The following is a 22795-nucleotide window of genomic DNA, read 5'->3' as shown; positions in this document are numbered from 1 at the left end:
TCACAACTGCAGCAGTAGGGTGGCATTTATTGTAATGCTGCAAAACAAATCAGTTCTAAGAGATAAGTACGTCTTTTTAGTCCCATTCCTCTAATGCACAATTTAAGGGGAAAAAATTCCTAATATAGTGAAACAAAACCCCCAAGGAATTAAATTAAATAATGATTTGCAAACACTTACAGTCCATAAATCTGTGGAGCAATTTCCAGTCGGTTCAGATGCATGTACAGCTCAATATCATGTTTCTTCAGCAGATGATCCTGAATTTGATTTACTTTTGCTACAATAGCAATAGATGGCCCCAAGTCTTGTGGCCTTGCAAAGGGCATAGGTGTTATCATCACATCTTTCTCCTGCAGACACAGATAACAGGGTGAAAAAAAGAAGAAACCATGAAGCCTTACTATCTAGAGGGATTGTGTGCAGGAGATTTCATTGGTTGCAAACACCAGCTTCCAAATAAACATAGTAATAACTCATTTCTTTTACAGCAGAAGAGGAATCTCAAGCATCCACTTCTGTGGAAGGTATTGTGGGATTCCCCCTCCCAGGAGTGCCAAGGAGTGCCCGTCATTCTGCACATCAATTTTTACGTGCATGCTTTACTTTTCACGCTCTGACAAAGTGTTGACAGCTTTATTTTAGCTTTAATATCAGCAGTCTGAGTCAGTCCAGAATAAAGCAGATGAATGGTAACTCAGTAGAGAATATATGCCCTCAGAGGACAATAAATTGCATACCAAATAGGAAGTAACTTATTTTCAAACAATCCTTTCTAAACAGACTTCCCTTGCACAGAAAATCTGGTGGCTTTACCTTAAAACCTACACAGCTTTGACAAAGCATCAGAAACTTTTAAAGGAAAAGAGAAATAGAACAATGAGACAGCAGTTGGTTGGACCTGAGGGCTGTGCAAACTATGCCATGATCTACAACACAACACAAATCGAGTGAAAACCAGTGGAGAATTAGCATCCTCGAACACAAAGTGCTTTAAATTCATTCTTCTTGCAAAAGAGTGAAGTATTATTGAAAAATAGACAGAATGCTAGAAAGAAATGCAGCAAGTAATGAACTGCACTGAATAGGAAACATAAAAAGGAGAATGAAAAATAAAAAAAGACCAAGTTAAACCTAACAGGAGAAAGACAGGGGGGGCAGGGAAATAGAGAATTAAACTGTTAGGAACAGCATTAAGGTTATAAAACAGGGAATATAGAACAGTAAGAAGAGAAGAATTTTGCAATGACTTTCCTACAATCTGTCATCATGACCTCTGACCCAAAAGCTTCACTTTGAAAAAACAGTTCCTGTTTATCTACACTTTTGCTCACTATATTAACAGAGAATCATTATCCATCTCAAAGTGTTAACAATTTCTGGAGGCTTCATTGCACTTTACATTGTTTAGATACAAATTCACTTGTTTCGATATTATGAAAAGAGCATTATTTTTAACATTCAATAACAAAGAAAGTTGGTTTTGTTGTGTGAGCTATTCCCAGTGTCATTTCCTATGGTTATTTCAAAATCACTTACAAGATGGTTTAACATAAAAATGGGCAGTGAACATTTAATAATGTCTACCAAGAAGTCCATTTTTGCGCTGATCTTCTTTGCTTGAAGTACATTTTCTTAATTACTAGATTTCGGTACTGCAAAAAATGTGGTAGGATGTTGAGCAGTGATTTCAGGTAATATGTTTCTATTTAAGGACCTGATTGATTATAAATTGTATCTTAAAATCTGCTTAATTGTTGCTTTGCTATGGCAATTGCAGCAAAGGGACTGATCTGTCTATTATAGTGATAGTTTAACCATGGTATTGTGGTACCAAGACATATTCATTTAAGACACTCCAGCAAATCACTTGACAAAAGCTCCCTCAGACTGTCAGATAAAGCTCACTGACACAGCATGTATTTATTAAAAATCTTTGCTATTTTAACAAATAGGAATTTAGAATAAAACATCTAGTGGCTTAGAGGCCAATAGGCAATGCTGTTACTTAGTTAAATACCAAAGTTCTTCACAGCTGCAAGTGCACTGAGAAAGGATATTTCTCCTACCTTATTTTTAAAATTATTCTAGTAAATTCTTTCTCACCAAGCTGGGCAGCATTCTTTGTACCCTAAATTTTATTTCTGCCTTGTATGGCTATTTCTATAATTTCAGATCCATTTCACTATTTTCTTGGTCATAAGCAAGAATGCAAAATATTGAAAATATTTTAGGTATCCACTAATTTTCTTCTATACAGAAAACCACTCTTAAAGCCTGATATGGTAATATTGCTTTAATGTTACATGTCACTCTATATTTATTTTTTTCATAAACATATGGATTTATCTTTGAAACCAATTATAAAAGTCTGTAACTTTATCTATTTATACGCTGTGCATATTCTATCATTTGGCACACATCTGGGGTATGAACTTTATTGTGGTTTATTTAAACTGACTATAACTTCAGCTTCACCACTTCATGCATTCAGAACTCTGATGACTCTGAAGACCTGTGTTTTTAAGCTTTTCTTTATTATAGGTATAAAACCTTATGTGGAAAGCTCAACATCAGAATCCCTCTGCTTACTTGAACTTGTAATAAGAAAAGACTAGCTATTACTCAGTTTAATCTTTACACCATTAGTTGTCTGTGGGTTTCAAGCCATCTTTACAAAATTACAAGACAGATTATTAAACCCTGGCTCAAGTGACGAAAGATTGTGAATATCAAAAACTAATGCAAGCTTCCACGGTGCCAAAATTGGAGTTATTTGTCACTTGCAGCATTTGTGCACCTTGGCATAATGCAGCACTGACACATTGCTGACTGTCAGACTGACTGACTATCAAACATGGCTAAGTGTATCCAATAGTATAAGCTGGCTTGCCATTTCTAAAAGCATGAGATAAGTAAATGGTATCCATCAAAATGCAGTTTATCAGCATCTCAGAAATTAACCCTATTAACAGAAATCTTCAAGGCATGACAGAATCTGTGAGGAAGCAGCTGCAGCCAATAACTCAGCCTTGACTGTCCATGCCTCCTGATTCTGTGTATTCCACCAAGAAGCTCGGTGGAAGACTAGAGTGCAACAAAGTCATGTCTGTTTTCTCCTCTCATGCAATTTGGTTGAGAAAATGACAATACCTCTAGTCAGTTGAAATTGCTCCAAAAATCACATAGCTGGTGTGAAACAAACAGCCCAAACAGAAAGATGCTCAAATAAACTAATAAAACCAAGCCGCCAAAATGTTTAACTAGAAATTACTCACAGTGCTTGTGCCTAAAGCCAAGTGGACAACACAATACTGTGCTCCTGCTCATACTCACTATGTTATTATTTGCCATGTGAGAGAAAACACACATTTCTTTTTGTGAGCCTTCAGGTCTTGCAAAAAGATTTGAGTGTATGTGTTCAGTCACCTATTACTAACATGAAATATAAATGATCAATACTAAAAGAACGTGGTTCACAATAGAAAGAAAAAATGAGGGACAGCTCAGAATGTGCTGAATTGTTTATAGGAGAGCACCAGATTCACCCCTAAGAAGAGTTTAAATATGAATACTAGTGAAATACAGCTGAAAACTTTAGCAAAGTATTAGGAACAGAGTCACCAAGTCCTGTCACAAAACATTACCTACCACAACACGAATTGGCTGGTAGTTGATACAATTGATATATTCATGCATTTAGGAAGCAAATGCTACAGCAGCAAAGAGAGGCTAGGACATAGTACAAGTATAAACTGAGGACAGATTTCTCTCATTAACCACTAGGGAATGGAGTAGCTGGAGAAGCTCCTCTAATGGCAGTTGGGAGTAATGGAAACAACTGTTAGAGGCTGTAAAACCTAACGTGTCTCTCAGAGCTCATGCTCTCATTGCTTCCTTCGTGAAGATTCACACTTTACTATGTTGCTAACCCTCAAATTCACAATTGTAAAAGGCATATGTACAAGAAAGGATTATTAAAGATTATACATGTTTGCAAAGAACAAGAACAAACAACTAGATATTAATCCATTCACTTTGCTCTGTTAATTTTTTATGCCATGAAAGGACTGGAAAGGGCAATGTAAACTTTCACCTTCTACTCAAGCACTGCAAATCTGTAAGCAGACCTACTTATTTCCTGGAATAAAATTCTACCTCAGACTTTACCACCTTTGTAATAGAAATTGGAACAAATACATTCGAATACACTGAATTCTGAAAAGCTACACTCAGAGAAACATATCTCACAGCCTTGTTATTGAAATAAAAGTGCCTATGTAGTAACTTCATAAAATTTGTATCTCATATGCTTTATCCCTAGCTACTGAAATTATATAAAAATTCAAATAATTTATAACTGTAGATAGTTTAGGCTAAGACACCAATGCTCCATATCTGACAAAATATATAATATTTTAAATATTTAAAGGAAATAGATGGTTTTAAATGAGTCTTTTGTGAACAACTTTTCCTTCATTAGACTGACAAAACCACAGTTTAAACCAGTACTCCCTAATTGCAGTTTGCAGCTATAGGTTTAGGTGCACACATATGGACATCCATAACCAACTGAATTCTCATGAAGTTTTTGTTAACTCTAGATCTTCTCCCCATGTTGCATGTGAAAAATAGTGAAGTGAATCAAAGTTGGGAGGCCAGCTCTTTTAGGATGTAATACACTGAAAGTCTTGGCAATACCTGTAATACCGTTAATAATATTTTGCTAGAGCCTCCACACATATGCTCCATCACACAAATAATTTTCCAGAATTAAAAAAACCAGAGAAACATAAAGATGGAAAGAGACAAGAAAAGAAGTCGTCAAAGGAAATCTTGAGCAACTGACTGAGGGAATTGTCCTTCCTGCCATGCATGAAAAAATTCAGGCAAGGACTAGATGGTCTCTAGAAGGTCCCTGCAAAGGAGGGTTCTGTACAACTAAACTCAGAACACTGCAAAAGCTTTTTTAGGAAAGCAGCAACATACTAAAGACAGTAGTGTCTATACAGATACACCAGAGATTTGAAGGCACAGACATTTCCTCTGTTTGAATATCCTAAGGTTAAGAAAAAAAATGAAGGAAACGGATTGTGTCAAGGAAAGATACACCCTGACATTTGACAGACAGTCTATGGTTAAAGTTTTGGTTTCAAAGCAAATTGTTTGTAAACAGCTGAAAATAACTCATGCCTTAATACTTTACCTATAGGCATTTATTTAACATAACATTTGCACAGGTTTTTGGCACACAGAAGTGCCTATGACAGGCACTCTTTCAAATGCTATGCAAGAATATCACTTATAGACAGAAAAATCTGTGCTTATTCTTGTCTTTTGATTACCAAGTGATCTTTCAACAGATAGGAACTCTCACCTGAAGGCATTCCACAAGTGCTTATGACCAAATTCTGAAGAACCTTTAAAGACTGTAAACTTGTTTGAGACTGCTTTAACCAAATTAAGAGACGTCTAGCTAGCTTTAAAGAACATCAATCATATTAAAATCACATTTGGTTAAAAACACAGTAAGTAAACTTCGAAGCAATATTTACCTTCTGACTGTCATGTTCAAAAGTTGAAAACCAATGTTCTGCCGTTTTCATAAGACGTGTGAACATTGCACTAAAAGAGAACAACCCAGAAACTTGGTGTTAAATAATGGTGTCAATTACAAATAAGAGCAAATTAAATGTAAAGAAACTTGTTAAAACTTACTAGGCATCATGTTCCAGATATTCAGGATTCAAAAGAACTTTCATTTCCTCACTGAAAAAGGCAACAGTGAACAATCCAAATGTGAATGTTTATTTTTGGTCAGCATTCTCCATGTACTATTATGTATTTATAAGCCAACTTTCATATAAAGTGCAAATGAGAAAACTAGCCTTTTTAATTAAAAAGAGCAACTCCATTGAACAAATGAAGTCTTTCCTTTTTATAAAGATCAAAAACAAATTAGCTGCCTTGTCTGCACTACAATGAAGTAACCATCTAATTATTCCAAATAACAAATTACTGAATGTCACAATGTATTATTTGAATATGCTTGATCTAGAATAATTGATTGCTGCACAATCTATCACTGTTTATCCCAAACAAAAAAAAAATATGGTTACTGGTCAAATATGCAGTATCAAAACATTAATTTATTTTGTTTTAATAGCCTGTATTTTTATTGTACTTTAACAGCAATTAATCAGTGACAGCACCTCTTTTCCATCTACTTTGCTGCTTAGCTCTACTTTTTCAGTGGGGATGGAACAGAATGCTGTACATAACACATGGTTATTTTAAGTTGTTTAGCACTGAAGAGCATCTTCTAGGTAATTTTAGGATACCTAAGGACAGACATTGAATAAAAACACACACTTGTAAATAATCATCTTAATGCTTAACTCTCTTTGGGCAGTCACGTTGTGGGGTACCTACAGAGGTTCTATTATACTGCACACATAATTAAATTTGTTTTTATTCACTGTTGGACTCCAGTGTGCAAAAAAAAAAAAAAAAAGAAATGTCCTAAATATCACAAGACTTAAACCAGTTTCTTTTTTCTTTTTCAGTACTCCAGTGTGCAAAAAAAAAAAAAAAAAAGTCCTAAATATCACAAGATTTAAACCAGTTTCTTTTTTCTTTTTCAGTAAAAACAAAACCCTTACATATGGGGCAAGAATAAAATCAGATAACCATGTGATGCAATATTTTGTATGTATTAGTATGAATGCATGCATACACACAAACACACTTTTGAATGAAATGGAGGATCAATAGGTAAACGTAATGTTACTATCCAGTCAAAGAATAGTTGGATATCACAACTACAGCACTGCAGGTGATGAAAGAAATATCAATCCCAACAATTCGTCTTCAATGATTATTTCCCCTTTACACATATGAGGAAAGAGAGTTGGTGGTAAGATGTCTACTCGAGTGGAGCTCACTAATCTGTCTGCTCTCTGCAGTGACAAAAACGAAACCACTTCTGACAATAAGGATGAGGTAGAATGACAGGTAAGCTTTGAGGTTAAAGTTTTCCTTAGATTTCCTGTCTCCCCATTTTTTCACCAGCCAATATCTGTGAAGGGGCCAATGTCTAAATCTCAGAAGCTGCAATAGGAAAGATGAAATAAGGACATTCCCATCAAAGCAAAGGATGCAATGATTTCTAATATTAATTTATGAATTATAAGCAAATAATTATGATGCACATATTTATAAGCTATAATTCAGCCAACTTATTTTTAAAGAAAGACAATTTTTATACAAATAAAACACAATGCTTGCCTTGGTTGTGCAGCTTCACTGGCATGTGAAAAAGCCTGGTGGTCACAATGTAGGATAAAGACAATGGGAGCTAGAAGTTCATGCATGCCCTAAATAAAAAAGGAAGAGCAAAAGTATATTTAGATTTTCCAGTCATATAATAGTTGCTAATGCACAGCATAAGACAGACAGCAATATTAGGTGCAGACTAACTAAAACATGAACATTCATTCACACTGTTAACAGAATGGTTTCATAATCAATGGCTTTTATCTTAAATTCTGATTAAATCCAAGTGTTTATTCTTCTATAATATAGAGAAACAAGTTAGTCTCCCTTCTTCTAACACAACACACAACAAATTGGCAATGGTAGGCAACCCTGCACCTGGCAGTTTACTTCAAGATCTGTGTTCATAAATATGAATTTTATTTATGATAATTATAATAATGATCTACAGTACAGAGATCTGCAATAGAGAAAAATTACAAAATGTAAAATTATTTTGTATTTTATAATGTTCCAAAACCATAGATAAAAGTGTAACACTAGGCTCCAAAAGAGACAAGGGTAGCTATTTGGGAAAGAAAATGAAACTTTAATTTCTAAAAACATGGGAATTGAAATGAGGTTTTGGGTTTTTTCAGTTCTCTTTCGGTTTTTCATAAGTTGTTATGTCAATATTCAAAATAAACTCATTAAACACAATGCATACAAGACCTGGTACTGTTCCACTGCAGAGTACTACTTATATATGCAATCTATATTAAGATACAGAAAAAGCACAGAAATAGGCACGACTCAGAATAAAAAACATGGGTGGGCAGTTGAGGGCTTGGGCTGGCATCAGAACATGGCTGGGTCACCCAGGAGAGCTGGGATCCCAGTGTTGGGACTAGGACAGCAGGTAAGAACTATGAGAGCCCTAGGCTGGGGGAGGCATCAGCCATACAAAAGAAGGGAGGGGAGTCCTTTGGTGATGGAAGGGATGTGGGATGAAGGATCAAGATCTGTCTATCTGCCTCTGGACACAAGGATCACTCTAATGGGAGGGAATTCCTGACCTCTGCCCAAAACCACCAGTGACAGCAGGGGCTTGATGCCAAGTGCCCAGGCTACCCCTGCTGGGCCTGGTTCTGGATGGAGTCCTTGCCCAGCTGTAGGAAGAAGAACCTGCTGCCAGGAGTGCTCCAGTTCAAGGGTGCAACTATTTCATCAAGTGGAGCCTCAGCCCCAAATCAGGGAAGTGCTCTGGGCAGACAGGGGCTCCAGGAAGACTATCTCATCCATCCTGCTGCAGAAGGAGCACTGGCACTGGTCCACAAGCACATCAACATGTAGGGTTGCTGTCAGGAGTCAGATAACAGCTGATGGGTCCCCTGAGCTGTTCTACTTTTAATGGGTGCAGCTCCAAGCTAGGAAACCTCTACACTTGCTCTTCCAGTCCTCTGAGTGACGGACAGACATGAACACTGGAAGTGTTACACGCTTGCGAGCTTTGCTGGTATATCAGCTGACACTCAGCTGACACGCCATACAGCACCTGAGAAGTGTCCAACACCAGTAAGTTATCGTATCAGCTTCCTATGTACTGAACAGATTCATTAACTACCAAAACCTTTGAACTTGTATTACATCCCTTGGAAGTAATGGGGATTTATTTTCCTTATGTGGTCCCAAGTGATCCAAGATGTAGATGTGAAAACCATTACATCCCTTGGAAGTAATGGGGATTTTCCTTAAGTGGTCCCAAGTGACCCAAGATGTAGATGTGAAAACCCTCACTACGTCATTACCTATTTTGAGTATGCTTGGATAGTTTTTGCCAATTTTGACAATAGTTTTCACGATCTCTCTGTATGCCATCAACAGAAATCCTAGGAAATTTAATTTTAATTTTTTCAGGACTGAGATGACTGTTAAAGCCTCACTACGTCATTACCTATTTTGAGTATGCTTGGATAGTTTTTGCCAATTTTGACAATAGTTTTGACAATCTCTCTGTATGCCATCAACAGAAATTCTAGGAAATTTAATTTAAATTTTTTCAGGACTGATGACTGTTAAAGGCTCAATGGCAGGGCTGAAGTTTGGATGTTTTCTTTCCCTTCCTATTTCTGAACTACTTTGAAAGATGAAACTTAAAGAGAAATTCTTTTAGGAAAACCAAAATAGACCAAATAATCTCTCTGTATGCCATCAACAGAAATCCTAGGAAATTTAATTTTAATTTTTTCAGGACTGAGATGACTGTTAAAGCCTCAATGGCAGGGCTGAAGTTTGGATGTTTTCTTTCCCTTCATACTTCTGAATTACTTTGAAGATGAAGCTTAAAGAGAAATTCAGTTAGGAAAAACAAAACAGACCAAATCTAGCCATTTGATTTCAGAAGCTGATGTAAAACACCACAAATGGGTTAGATTACAAATTGCCAAGTTTAGATTTCTTAAAATATTGTGGTGATATCAAAGGAGAAAGGTCCAGGATTAGACAATATAAAAGTGGAAAAAAGATTGAAATAACCAGGGTTGTACTTTCACACATACAGCCCTTGCTTAATTAACAGTTCTGCATCTAATCTTTTATTCGCCCTGATATACTAAACATGAAATAGGAGAAATGGAAATGCCAGAGAACTTGACTATCTAAAAAACCTACCACCTAAGCTGTAAACATATAAGCAGAAGAAAAAGAAAGAGGACATAAAATAAGAATTAGTTATAAAAGATGAAAGCACATCACACATTCTTCCAACATAATAATATATCAACTCCATAATAAAATAGAATCATAATGTGGCTGCCCACATATAACAAAACCAAAACAAACAGATGATGAAATATCAGGATTTCAAAAAGATACCTCTGATCTTTCAGTTACAAGAGTACTTCAAATGTTTAGAGATTTTTAGCTTGGCAAGAAAAGCTACCAGTGTAATATGCATACACATATTTTTTCAATGCTACAGTTTACTAAAACTCTTTAGTGTTAATAAATAAGTTGACAGAGCTCAGATAATTTTATGACACTTCCTAGCTACAACAAAATATTGATTTCATAACACAGTCTATGGTTTAGAAAGAAAACCAGAATTATAGCATTCTTACAATGACAAATGAATCAATGCATTTCAAAATTATATTGACTTCTCTAAGGGCAATCAAATCATGAACAAACAATAGTTAGCCTAGTGATTTAGCTTAATTTTCACTATTTCCTTTCAGTGTAACTAGGACCAGAATTCTGTCACTAGTCTTACAGAAGAGCTCTAAGGGTAGGGGTAGCTTTTTATTTTCTTAAGTACAATACACTACTCTCTTTACATTTTACCTTTATAGCTGTTATTTAAAAATTCAGTGATCCCAGGGAAGATTTTGCCTTTAGAAACTGTAACATAGCTCCACAACATTCTACTCCATTAGACTAGGGATACAAATATATTTTTACTCATCAAAGAAAACGTTCCTTCACACTGGCCAAAAAACCCAGAAACCCTACAACAAAGAAAGCTTGCATGCATATATACATATTAAACAAACATTATTGATTGCTTCTTGTAATGCTGATGCTATGTAGTAGTTTCAACAGAATGTTGAAAGTATGCAAATTGTCAAGGAACTACAACTTTTTCCAAGTATTTTGGAAGATAACATTGGGTAGGGACAGATGCTAACAGACAAAAATATCAGTTTTCGTTCATTGACCAAGTTTTATCATTCTAATGGCAATGGTATCTTTTGAATGTGGTCATACAAGCGAGACAGAGGAATTCTCACGGATGACAACAGGACCAGTCCCCATGATGGAAACTGCATATGAAGACAAGCTCCTTAATCTGGGCTTTGTATTCAGGTCACTGTGGAGGCAACAACTTGGAGATGATCTGCTACTGATGAATTAATGGTAACCTTCATTATTTGCTCAAAAATATGCTAGGCTTGGCTGTAGTGGAAATAAATAAATAATTAATAAATAATAATAATAATAATAATTATTATTATTATTATCATCATCATCATCATCATCATCATCATCATTGTTATTGTTATTGTTATGGGAAGTGGGGCATGAGTCTGGTAAAAACACTACACCAGGGAGACTGATTACTAGGTAGGTATTTGAGAAGAGAAGGAAAAAACATTCAGTTGACTATAAACCATTTATTTTCAGCTAATTCAGAGAAGGGTAATGATGGTCATGAAAAAAAATGTTATCTAGCAAGAGAGGAGCACAGGGACAAAATGTAGGATCTTACTAACAAGCTAAAAGGAGGATTATTTTTTAAGAAATCCAACCAAACAAACCCACACTTTTACAATGAGGTGAGAAAAAAAGCACAGCTCCTAATAAAAGTAACACATGGCCACAACAAAAGAGGACAACCAGAATCAGTTACTGTTTTGTGGACATGGTGCAGCACTGCAAGACTTGGATGACATACTGAACACGCTTTGAGAGGTTAAATCAACAGTTTTTCATGATCCAAATTAATTTAATTTTCTGCACTTCTTTTCCTCTTAATCCTGTGCAATCCCTTCCTGGAACTACCATGCTACTGATGCACACTAGTTGAAAACAGAGGTAAAGAAGTTTTCTTTGTCAACAGCCTGTAGGCTCACAAAATTGAACCTGTTCTTTTATCTGCCTATGTTCATTTAGCCCACCAAGCAGTCTTTATTAAAGCTGAGGCATCAGGCAGTCAAAGTTCATTAATACCATTTATATAATCTCTGCAGTTTCAATTAACTCAGCAAGACATTCTACTACATGATAACAGTCTCATTAATTCAATAAAATCCCATAACTATTAACAATATGGTCTATGTTAAACGGGGTGTCACCTAGTAGAAAATAATAGCTTTAACAGCTTGTGATGAAACGCAGTGCTTTTTTTTTTTTTTAATTTGATCTGGCTAAATATTCCATCCCTTTATAGAAAGGTATTATTTCTTGCTAAAGAATCAAGAGGATTTTAAATATGAGCAGAGGGTAATTAAGTCCTTTTAAGTCATATCAAAGAGTAAAATAATACTTCTTGTTCAATAAATGATAGACTAAATTAGCTGGAATGTGTTCTTCCATTTCCCTATCATCAGTACTCTGGCCTATATTCACTAGAAAGAGAAGGCTGAATACTACTAAGTATTTTTTTTTAGCAGTGCCCTTCAAAATACAGCTCCTAGATCTCATTTTTATTGTTCTTATGCAAGACTATTCCTTGCTCACAGTCTGTCAAACATGAGAAACAACCAGTTGATAGATGTTTCATACGTTTGATAACTATATAGTCCATTTTTAAAATAATCTCTAAGAAATTCTCCAGAAGTAAGTGTTCCTTCAACTCATATGGCCTTTGTTTCCATGAAACAACCCTATCCCCTGGCTTGAGGACAGGGTGCTAACAGACTATGCCTGAAAGCATAGATTGTTTTATAAAAATCTACACATTTACTGAATCTCTGTATTTTTGCCATGACAAATTTTCTGTCTACCTAAAGTAGGCTCCTCTACAGTTTATCCTTGGTCCACGCACACAGGGTATCCCTCAGTTTGTCAGTCTCTACTCAGCCTACAGATAACTGTGTGAAGAAATAAATACAAATATGCTCCACTTGATACTCTGCATATTGGTCTTGCTATATGAATACAATATCGTGTTTATAGTTACTTCAAAACCTTCAGAACAAATGCTGAATTAATTAACTTACTAACTCTGTGGATGCAGACTTAGTGCAACTTAGGCTTTCTTTACCATTTTATCAAAAATGGTTTAAGCAGACTCCCCTTCAAGTAACTCTGTAAAAGTTACTTATCCTTCACTCAAGAGGATTTTGTCAGCTGCATTGTACTTGGATGCTACAGGGTTAGATAAAGATCTTTTTGCTAACATACTGCATGGCTTTAGCACTTTGGGAAGAACTTAAAATATTACATGAAACTTAAAATAGTAACCTTGGTCTAAATTTCAGAGTCACTATGCCTTTTGTTTATTCACTACCATTTTAAATCCTGCTGTGTACTTTCTTTACCTAAGCAGAGAAAGTCTTTCTTTGTGTTTTTTCTCTCTTAACCAATGACAAAGAAAAAGATGTTTATAAAGAAATTCAAAGTTAGAAAACTTAGTAACCTTAAAGAAAACAACTTAAGGTACTGTGTTATGAGGAGAAAGCATATGCTATTCAATGAGCTCACTTACCAACCAGCTGACAAGCAGCTCTTTGATTACTTCAGCATTATGATACAACTTCAGATACAACAGAGCTACATTATTGTCAAACCATATAGAAAATGTTGAGTCAATGAATGCCACCTGTACAGTATTTTCATTACCTGTTTATAAAGCAACTGCTCATTTTCTCTGGCGTAGCAGAACAGAACATCTGTAAGAATTTTCCTTACATTCTCTTGCTGGAAATACTGCATTTCAGGAAAGCTGAAAATGAAGCAATACAGCAAAAGTAAACAATAGAGTGCACAGAATGCCAGTTGCTGGTCTTCTAAAAGGGCTTTTAGGTAAGAGCATCTCCCTTGTCTGCTTTCCCACTGCTCTGTGCTGCTAGAGTTAAACACTTCTAGCGACTTGTTACATTTGTTTTGCAACTGAAATGATGAACCATGGTCTTTAATATACACCAGTCTGCTACACAGGTATGATGATATCAGAGTTATATTTCAATAACTAATTCCTTTAAATCTCATTAAAGCTAGACATCTGCAAGAATGACCATAATGGAAGAAATGGAAGAAAGAATTAGATTGTGTCAGAAGACACACATACACAAGGGTTCCGTATTTCTTTAATATTTGAAAAAATATTATAATTTAATGACAAGATTATTTAAATATCTCATAATTGACATGAAAACCAGTATCCTAAAACTGAGTATTTCTTACTGGCATCTGTTGCAATACAACACAATTAGACATCTCACTGTCTTTAGCAGCTATTACAAATAAACTTTACAGTTATAAAATAATCTGTCTGGGCAAATAACCAAAGTGAACCAGAATGAAGTGGAACATGTGTGAGAATAAGGAAAAAAGGCTTCTGGGAAAATCCTGTTACATGCATACTGGAAAATGTAAATGTTTCCAGTCTGCAACTACTCTGAAGCAACTCTCACCTGTGCATCCTGCTCCTTGACTGTTGGAGGTAGGAAACAGAATAGTTAAGCAGAACCTACTTAAAATTGAAATAAGTGCAAAAACAAAGGTGTTTTCATTGCTACTGAAGAAGCAACTAGATGGCAAAAAATGTTTCATAAAGCAAATGCCCCAAAACATATTGCTCCACAGCCATACAGAGCAATATAAAATACACAGAAAAAAAAAATCTGAAAGGGCAGAATACTAAAAAGCAAGGAAATTGTGAAGCTGGACAAAGAAAAGCAAAAGAATACTTAAAAAAGACAACAATGGTAGGCCTCAGGCTAGAGTGCTGAAATAAAGGTTGTAGTATAGTCAGTTTTAGAATTAAATCACATAGTTTGAAATGAGATTTCTTCAAACAAGTTTCCCAGGTCTGAGCTACAATGTTATACTTTAGACCAGATGTATTTAAGGCTATTGTAAAGGCTGTCACAGAGAAACAATATAGGAAATTAGAACAAATTACTTCAGATAAGACTATTAACATTGCTAATCACTGTGGTCATCTCACAGAGGTGATGACAGGCAAGCACAGAAACAGAAATATTAAGGCTAGGAAAGTGCTTTGAAATCCTTTGATGAAGGAGCTAAATCAAGAGCCAAGGCAGAGAAGACACCGTGGCTTAAACACAGTGATGCTGAAGTCCTGAGAGGCACTGGGATGAGAGGTGTAACATTTTCCTGGCACCTGGTGGAGGTAACGGTAGACCAACATTTGGAAACTTGTGTGCAGTTGTACTAATCACATTACTGTAAAGGAAGGACACAGCTGAGACCAAAAGTGCATTATAGCAGATGGCAATCGACATAATTCAGGGGTTTGAAGAGATTATTTCTGAAGGACTGTTATTCAGGGCTGCCCTGTGAAGTTTCGGAAGAGAAGACTAACAAAGAAAACTCAAAAATACACAGAGATATCTGTGAGGATCTAGTAATACCAGAGATTGTAACAGAAAGGATAATAATGAACTCAGGAATAAGCTGGCTGAAGTATTAATTATAGTAAATGTAAATAGAAGAGATCATGAGGGAACTATCAGTTCAGGATGGATTTTTATGGAAAATATAATTTTATGATTAAAGCTCTGTTTTAAGAAATACAGTATTCTCAAATCAGTAAGGTAAGAATACGTTTCATGAACATGAGAATGTTACATTTAATTACATCTCTGAGAAAGCCTGCATTAAGGACATGGGAATTTTCCTAAACTGTTTTACCACAACTCTACAATGAAACAATGGTGCATTCAGGTCTCAGCTTCCTAAAAGTGAAGACCAGCCTGAGTCAGATATAGCTTTTTAAAATACTCCTTTAGCTGATTTAGGAGCACCTGCATCAGAGGCAACCAGAATTTGACACATAAATTTGAAGAAGCAGGCTGGTAAACAAATAAATGGATGTAAAAACAAATTTGGTGGCAGACAGAAATGTCGATCATAATCAATGGATTGCTGTTCCTTACCATCTCTTCCACATACTTAGGAAATATGTAGCTCTCCAGTGGCTTTTCCACTGCTGTTTTGATGTTGGCAATTTTAAAAATATTTTTTTTCTTATTTGGGGATGGAGATGGGGATGGAACCCCAGCACCCACCACTACTCATTTTCACATACTTTCCATCATTCTAAATTGTGACTGTTACTCCTGAAGCAGAAACTAAGTAGACCAATATTTAAAGTATTACTACAAAAGAGAAGATATTGACTTGATCATCTACAGGGAATGCTCCCTAGGTATTTTAGTTTTTTAAAATACTGGAGAGAGAAAAGAAGGTAATGAAATTTAGCCATTTGCAACACTAGATGTACACTGTAATGCCAACAAGTAACCTGGTATTTTAATTTGTGTTAAATGCTTTTGCATCTGCCAATCTGCTGATTTCTATTCCTGCAGAATATGTAAAAAATGTTTTAAAAACATTGATCACTAATGAGTTGGGACTAACTTAACAATATCCTTTCCTACTTGCAAATATTGGAAGCTGTTATTTTTATGTAGACAGTATTTCTATCACCTGACTTGAGGAAACTAAAGTTTTGTTAGGTACTGGTGAGCTAAAAGCCCTTTATAATTACTGAAGGAAACTGTACCTCTCCAGTGTGATTCATCAGACAAAAACTGTATTTATGCCTTAGGAAGAGATGATTTGTGTCCTAGAGTTCTACGGGTACACAGACTCTAAAGCATGGTTAACCCAGATGAGAGTATCTAGGCTTCACAGACCCAATAATTAGGTGAGATAAGGATTCTCAAAATGCACAGGAGCAAACACACACGAACAAACTTTATTACAGCCGCCTTTAGATAGCAAAATCCCGAAGTTTAAACCAATACCAATTTTAGGAACCTAATTCGAGCCACTTTTCCTGTTTATTGTTACTACACTTCAGGGAATTCTAACAAAAGCATTATAGAGTAATTTTTTCACTACTTTGATAGCTGGAACTCTGGTTTGCTACTCTGTGTGCAGTTAGCATCACTCTCTACAGCATTTTATACTTGATGCAGTGGGATGATGGAGGACTGAACTAGATGACAAAGAATATAAAAACATTAATTAAGAAACAGCAGCTAGAAAGTAGTGATTATGGAAATTTAATATAATAATTATTTTAACCTTTAATAAAACGCATTGTAAACTAATGATTAATTTTAAACTTTTAAAATTCTAACTCCAGGGATTTATTTAAAGATTGTAAATAAAACCAGAGGGGTTTTACATTATAAAGCCACAGAATTAAGAACTTACTGCTTCTTAAAAATAATCATAGTTTACAAATAGATATGTAAGTATATGTAAAAATGCATACAATGTTTTATGATTAGACAAAAAAAGTGTACATATGAAATGGATGTAGCTTATCAAATACATTCATGTCACTGATAAAGTTTGCTTTTTCATTGCTTAACTTATTTTGCTATTGATGACACAATATATACTACTATTGTTTCAAGTACATGTAATTTTGTATAAATGCATAAATGAAAATTTCTTTAGTCACAATTACTGATATTAGTGAATACTACTCTGCCATTTGCCACAGTGAGAGCCTGGAATTTGTGTGTATATACATATATATTTAAATAATAATCTTACATCCACCATAACCTCCATAAAACTTTTCATTCTCCAATTATAGTTTAGATACATATATATTTTAATCTTAGAACATCCTGAACTGTTTCCTTTAACAAACAAAAAATACCATCTGTTGTGAGAATGCACATGAAAGTATACTCAGATTTTAATTATACATCTCATGGCAAAATACATTCAAGAATGGGTCTAGGGACGGACATGTAAAATATTCGAAAACCAGACTGCAATGATTTCTTCTGCATGACTTGGTTCCTGTAAATGAAAATGTGTAAGCTTGGGATTTGTAGAATCTATGACTATCATCACATTTTTCAAGTTATAAGGAAAAATATTTGCAGTACAGTAAAATATCAAATGGTAGCAAACCAGTAATTGAATTTAATTATATTTACACATTACTCAATGCTTGCACTCTGAAAAGAAATATTTTCAGGAACTGAGTGTTCTAACTCAAACAAGTTTCTAAACAGGAATGACCTAAAGGCCAAGAAGATGAAAACATAATCACAGTAATATCAGGACAAATTTTAAAAGGAATATATGACAAATAAAGCTAGAATAGTGATAAATAAAAATAGAACCTCTCAACTTCTATACATGAGTGACATTTCCCTTACTAATTACAAACTGCTTTTTTATTATTGATTGTATTAAGTGTTGAGAATTAGAAAAGTAATCTGTTCGATCTTTCATTATGATCATAATTTAAAGACCTTTCAGCTTCTCTTATGTTCTCTTTGCTTCATACAGAAGACTACATTAAATTTCACAAGTAGTACACCTCCTAATATCTTAATTTAAAAGAGCTTTTCTTCAATGATACCAATAAATCTCCGGGATTTAATGTTCAGCTAAATTGTCTCATTTTTTACTCCATGTAAGTTGTATTTTTATACATTTAATGTATGTTTCCACACATTCATGTTCAACAAACCTGACATTTACACTAACCAAAGTCAAGAAAACACAATATAATATATACCACATAAAAATGCAGAATAGAAGTTTATATATAGAAATTTCTCTTAAAGATCTACATACGTTCTCGTCACATCTTGTTCAATCATTGCTCGAAGCTCTTTATCCTGGAAAAATTTATTCCAAAGACTCTGAAATAAGAAAAAATAATTGTATGAAACCAAGACTTCTACTGATACTTAAGGCTTATGAACTACAAAGTACTGCAAAGTACTGTACAAATATTGACAAATTAATCCTCAACATTCCTGGTAGACAGATATATCAGTATGTTATGGGAGATAAAGAATGTTGGTGATCAGCACAACATATCTGAGAAAGTCTGTTTGGATCAGAAATAAAAACATCCAAATTCCTGGATCTCTGTCCTAGGCTCATGGCATTTGCTCACTGGATGGCTGCAGGTTTGTGAGTTACTTGTTTGGGTTCCAGAAAGAATATTTAGAATGGCAGATTAAAGTCAAACTTATCAGAACCAGCAAATCAACTGAAAAAAATTAAGTTGTTCACACAAGGAAAAAGGTCTGTATCACTGGACTGTACCATACTTCTTCTATAAATGTATGGACTTTAATTGGAAGCTGCTGAAATATCCACAATAAGAAATTGTTTGGGAGTTTGTTTTAGTGGAGACAAAATCATATAAGGAGTGTATGATAATCAAATACCTGTTACGAAAACATCATCATTCTAATCCACTCTGAAGACCAAAACTGGCCATTCTAAAAAAAATTATGATAGGAAAAGCCAGAGTATTTAAAGCTCACTATCAAAATAGAAAATATTAAATAAAAGAATCTGACGTAGATTTAGGTTCTTCTGTAGCTATGCTTAATGACCATTTTCATGATTTCTCTTTTGTGTCCATGCTTTGCTTACAAATATGTTGTAAAGCTAACCGGAAAGAAGTCAGAAAGTGCTGTTAATTGTATGCTCCAGAAAAAGTATTGGAAACTGTATTCTCTACTCTAAAGGCATGGTAGCTTGATCAAAATAGAGATGGAGCAAAATTCATAGCAGTCTTCATGCAGGTTAGGTAAGTTTTCAGATAGCAGCAGCACCAGTGAATGTACAATATTTCCACAATTTCTTGCCTCCCAGTAAGCAATTCTTTGCCATGTTAGCTTATGCTCCACAGAAAGAAAAGAGAAAGTAAATTAATGCTATCTGAGGGAAGGGAAATAAAATAACAAAACTCCATATTAATCAGTTGCTATAGTTGTGTTACAACTCAGAAAAAAACCTAAACTTCAAAACTATTTATATCTTTGATAATGTCTTACATACAGTAAGTATCCTTTTAATTCACAACTCTTTTCGTGCAGCTACACCACATTTTGGAACCCCCCTGAGCCTGCTCCCACCCTGGCCCATCGGAACAGAGGAAACAAACAGAAGCTGCATTGTGAAAAGGAAGGAAAAATCAGGACACAAAATGGGCGCAACATTAAGTCACAGCAGACGCTCAAAGGCACTTTGTTCTTCAGTCCTATGCCTGATTTGGTCAGTGGCTTTATTTCATAGATTAATCCCCTGCCACATATTCTGACATGCTAACCTTTGTTTTCTACATCTGAAAGACACCACAGGCAGAAAGCAGGTTGAGCCACTGTGTATAATCACAAACTACAGCAGAAATGCTTTACATCTTTTACATTTGACACAACTTTCTCTCCAGATGGATGCAAGAATAGTTTGATGATGTGCACAGTCATAACAGCTGCAGAGCTCTCTCCTTCTAAATTAAACAAGGAGCACAGTACCACTCTAGAGATGAAGTATGGGCTTCTGTTTGTGGACAAAGCACGAGTAATATCACCAGAGATATCTGAAACAGTCTTTTCAGGTGTAAATCTATTAAGTGCAGCCAAACAATTTATTTTCATGGCATTAAGTTATTTTAAAAAAAATTATAAAAAGAATTTTGATGGTAACAATGGTAACATAATTAATAGAAAAGCTTAAAGATATGTGTGATACATTCTTAAAAGCTTTTCTGGTATAACAAAATGCAGTAAAAAAACTGTCCAAGGCTGAACAATCTTCCAGAGGAGAGTATTTCATTGTTCTGTTAACAGCATTCACCTCATATTGAACATTTGAACACTCCTTAAACTAGATCCACTGAACACTCCTTAAACTTTGATGTATGAAATGAAAACATACAGTGATAAAAAAGCCTATCAGTTAAATATAGCCCAGCACCGATTTTTTTTTTTACCACAGCATTCCCTGAATGAAACCCTAAAAATCAGAATATGAACCTGGAAATGGGCATTTCCAGTTGTCCAGCAGAAGCTGTGGAACAACTGTTAACACAAGTCACAGTTTGGACATTTAGGAGGGAGATTTTAGCACCTGCCATTTTGCCTACTTCAGCAAGAACTCACTTTTGTCAGTATGAAGATGATGAGAATTTTAGTAGCATGTGTTGGGTTAACTTACCCCCTCGTCCTGGGAGAGTGGGTTGTTGATTATCAGATCTTGCTGTCCTGCTTTCCGAGGGTTTGTAATGTGCTAGGTAAAAACAGAAAAAAAATTAGATCCTTTCCTGTTATGCTATAAATGTCTATGCCAAAGTATGAGAACCTATTTTGTACCAACTTACAATTTCTTTGATCTTACTGTAAGAAGTTCTTAAGTCTGAAGTGGTTTTAATCCATTGACTTCTATCTTGTGGTAGAACATCCAGAAATAACTATTAGCAAAACAAAATAAATTCATTAAGTTTCATCAGTTTTACACAGCTTTTCAGATAAATCCTACCAGACAGCATAAACCACCCCAGAAAGAAAGAGAAAGCAAAGAGCTATAAATATTTCTAGGTCTAGTGCATTTTAGTCCATGAATAAGTAGCTAGGAACAACAGCAGTCTACGGGGCAAAATTAAGTATTAAAGTCAACTGAAGCCATGAACTCAAGCTTTGTAAACTGTTACAGATACAGTAAAGCTGATGGTGACTTGCAAGGCAGGAACAAAATGGAAAAATGTGAAAAGAAATATACAAAATCTGAAGCTAATTATGTAACACTGATGACCTAATGCAATGTGCTTAAAACGAACCACAAACACAGAGCAGGACCAAAGCACCGAAGGATATACCCAATGCAAGAAATGAAACATGCTCTAGAATTCTGCAAGAGAGCTAAGAGAGAAAGTTTTGCAGAAAGTCCTTGAGAATGCCTACATCTCAGTTTTTTCATGGCTCTTTGAAAGGGTTAGAAAGAAACATACAGTGCAAAATACTATTTAACTGCAATTGAAGCAAGGAAAAACCCCAGTATTTTCTTGCTTTTTCAATGTTTTTATTTGCACATTGTAAAGTGTTAAGAAAGAGGAGTACTAACAAACAGAAGTTCTAACAAACAAAAAACATTCCTAAATCACTAAAAAAAAATAAATTCAGAACTTAACAACAGAGCCCTAATACATATTGGGACAACCAAGTAAACCCTGCCTTATTTCTAAAATAAAACCACTCCTTGATTTAATTAGTAGACAGAGAAGGACTTGATGTTTTTGTTAGTTCAGGGCTTTGAGTTATGGCCTCCTAATTTAGAGACTTAAAAAGAAGCAAACTGGTAAAACAATGCAGGTGGTATAGATTCACTGGGCTTGCTGAATAAAATATTTGCATTAACTTTAAACTAGTACAATGCTACGTATATTTCAAATTTCAAACTTCGTCTTTGTTTCATTCATATATAAGGAGTATTTTAAATTTCTTTTAATAGGTCTCTGTGCCAAAATGATGGTTCAGAAATTCCAAGTGAGTGAATTTAAATGATCAGCATTAACACACAGTGATCCTACTAGAAAAAAATTCCTCTACTATCAGAGCTGTGCACAACAGAAGACTTGATGCCATTGTAAAAAAAATTGTTTGGACAAAAATTTGTTTGTTTATAGAGTTACCCCGTATTACCTTGCTTTCTTTCTCTCTTTCTTTCCCTACTACTTAAAAGAAAAAACAACAAAAAACTCCCGAGGAGCTATTGTGCTTTTGGAAGACCTTGCTTCCCTCTTCATCCAGTCCTCACAAGAGAGATTGGTCTTCACTTTCTCATTTCACTGGGAAAACCAGCTAGCAGAAGTATCAGACTGATTTTAAAGCAGTCCCAAATTCCACAAAACCATAATTTTTTAGACTAACTTCCTATCTATTTCCAGTGCATGACTTCCCTGCACAGATACTGAGAGGAGAAATGGCTGTGTGGCTCAATTCTAAACATATCACCAGCACAAAGAAACACTTTCCTAGGATTCTTTTGCTATTACCTGCAATTCAGCTTTAACGCG

The 22795-nt window shown here is 35.1% G+C and overlaps 1 protein-coding gene across 6 annotated transcripts in view; it reads right to left on the bottom strand.

The window, feature by feature from the left end:
* The window catches only part of TBC1D5 (TBC1 domain family member 5), a 316631-nt gene that overhangs the window by 123947 nt on the left and 169889 nt on the right, over positions 1 to 22795 (bottom strand). For all 6 annotated transcript variants that reach the window (XM_039703278.1, XM_039703288.1, XM_039703293.1 and 3 more), the window contains 8 exons: positions 21104 to 21193; positions 20941 to 21012; positions 18559 to 18626; positions 13597 to 13699; positions 7288 to 7376; positions 5719 to 5769; positions 5556 to 5625; positions 181 to 353 (listed from right to left, as the gene is read on the bottom strand). In XM_039703278.1, the coding sequence (XP_039559212.1) occupies positions 181 to 353; positions 5556 to 5625; positions 5719 to 5769; positions 7288 to 7376; positions 13597 to 13699; positions 18559 to 18626; positions 20941 to 21012; positions 21104 to 21193 (716 nt within the window). The remainder of the gene's footprint in view (positions 1 to 180; positions 354 to 5555; positions 5626 to 5718; positions 5770 to 7287; positions 7377 to 13596; positions 13700 to 18558; positions 18627 to 20940; positions 21013 to 21103; positions 21194 to 22795) is intronic.

This window comes from Passer montanus, unplaced genomic scaffold, assembly GCF_014805655.1.
Source record: "Passer montanus isolate IOZ18808 unplaced genomic scaffold, ASM1480565v1 scaffold10, whole genome shotgun sequence".
Taxonomy (NCBI): Eukaryota; Metazoa; Chordata; class Aves; order Passeriformes; family Passeridae; genus Passer; species Passer montanus.
The sequence above is the reverse complement of the archived record's forward strand: the minus strand, read 5'-3'. Positions and strand labels throughout refer to the sequence as shown.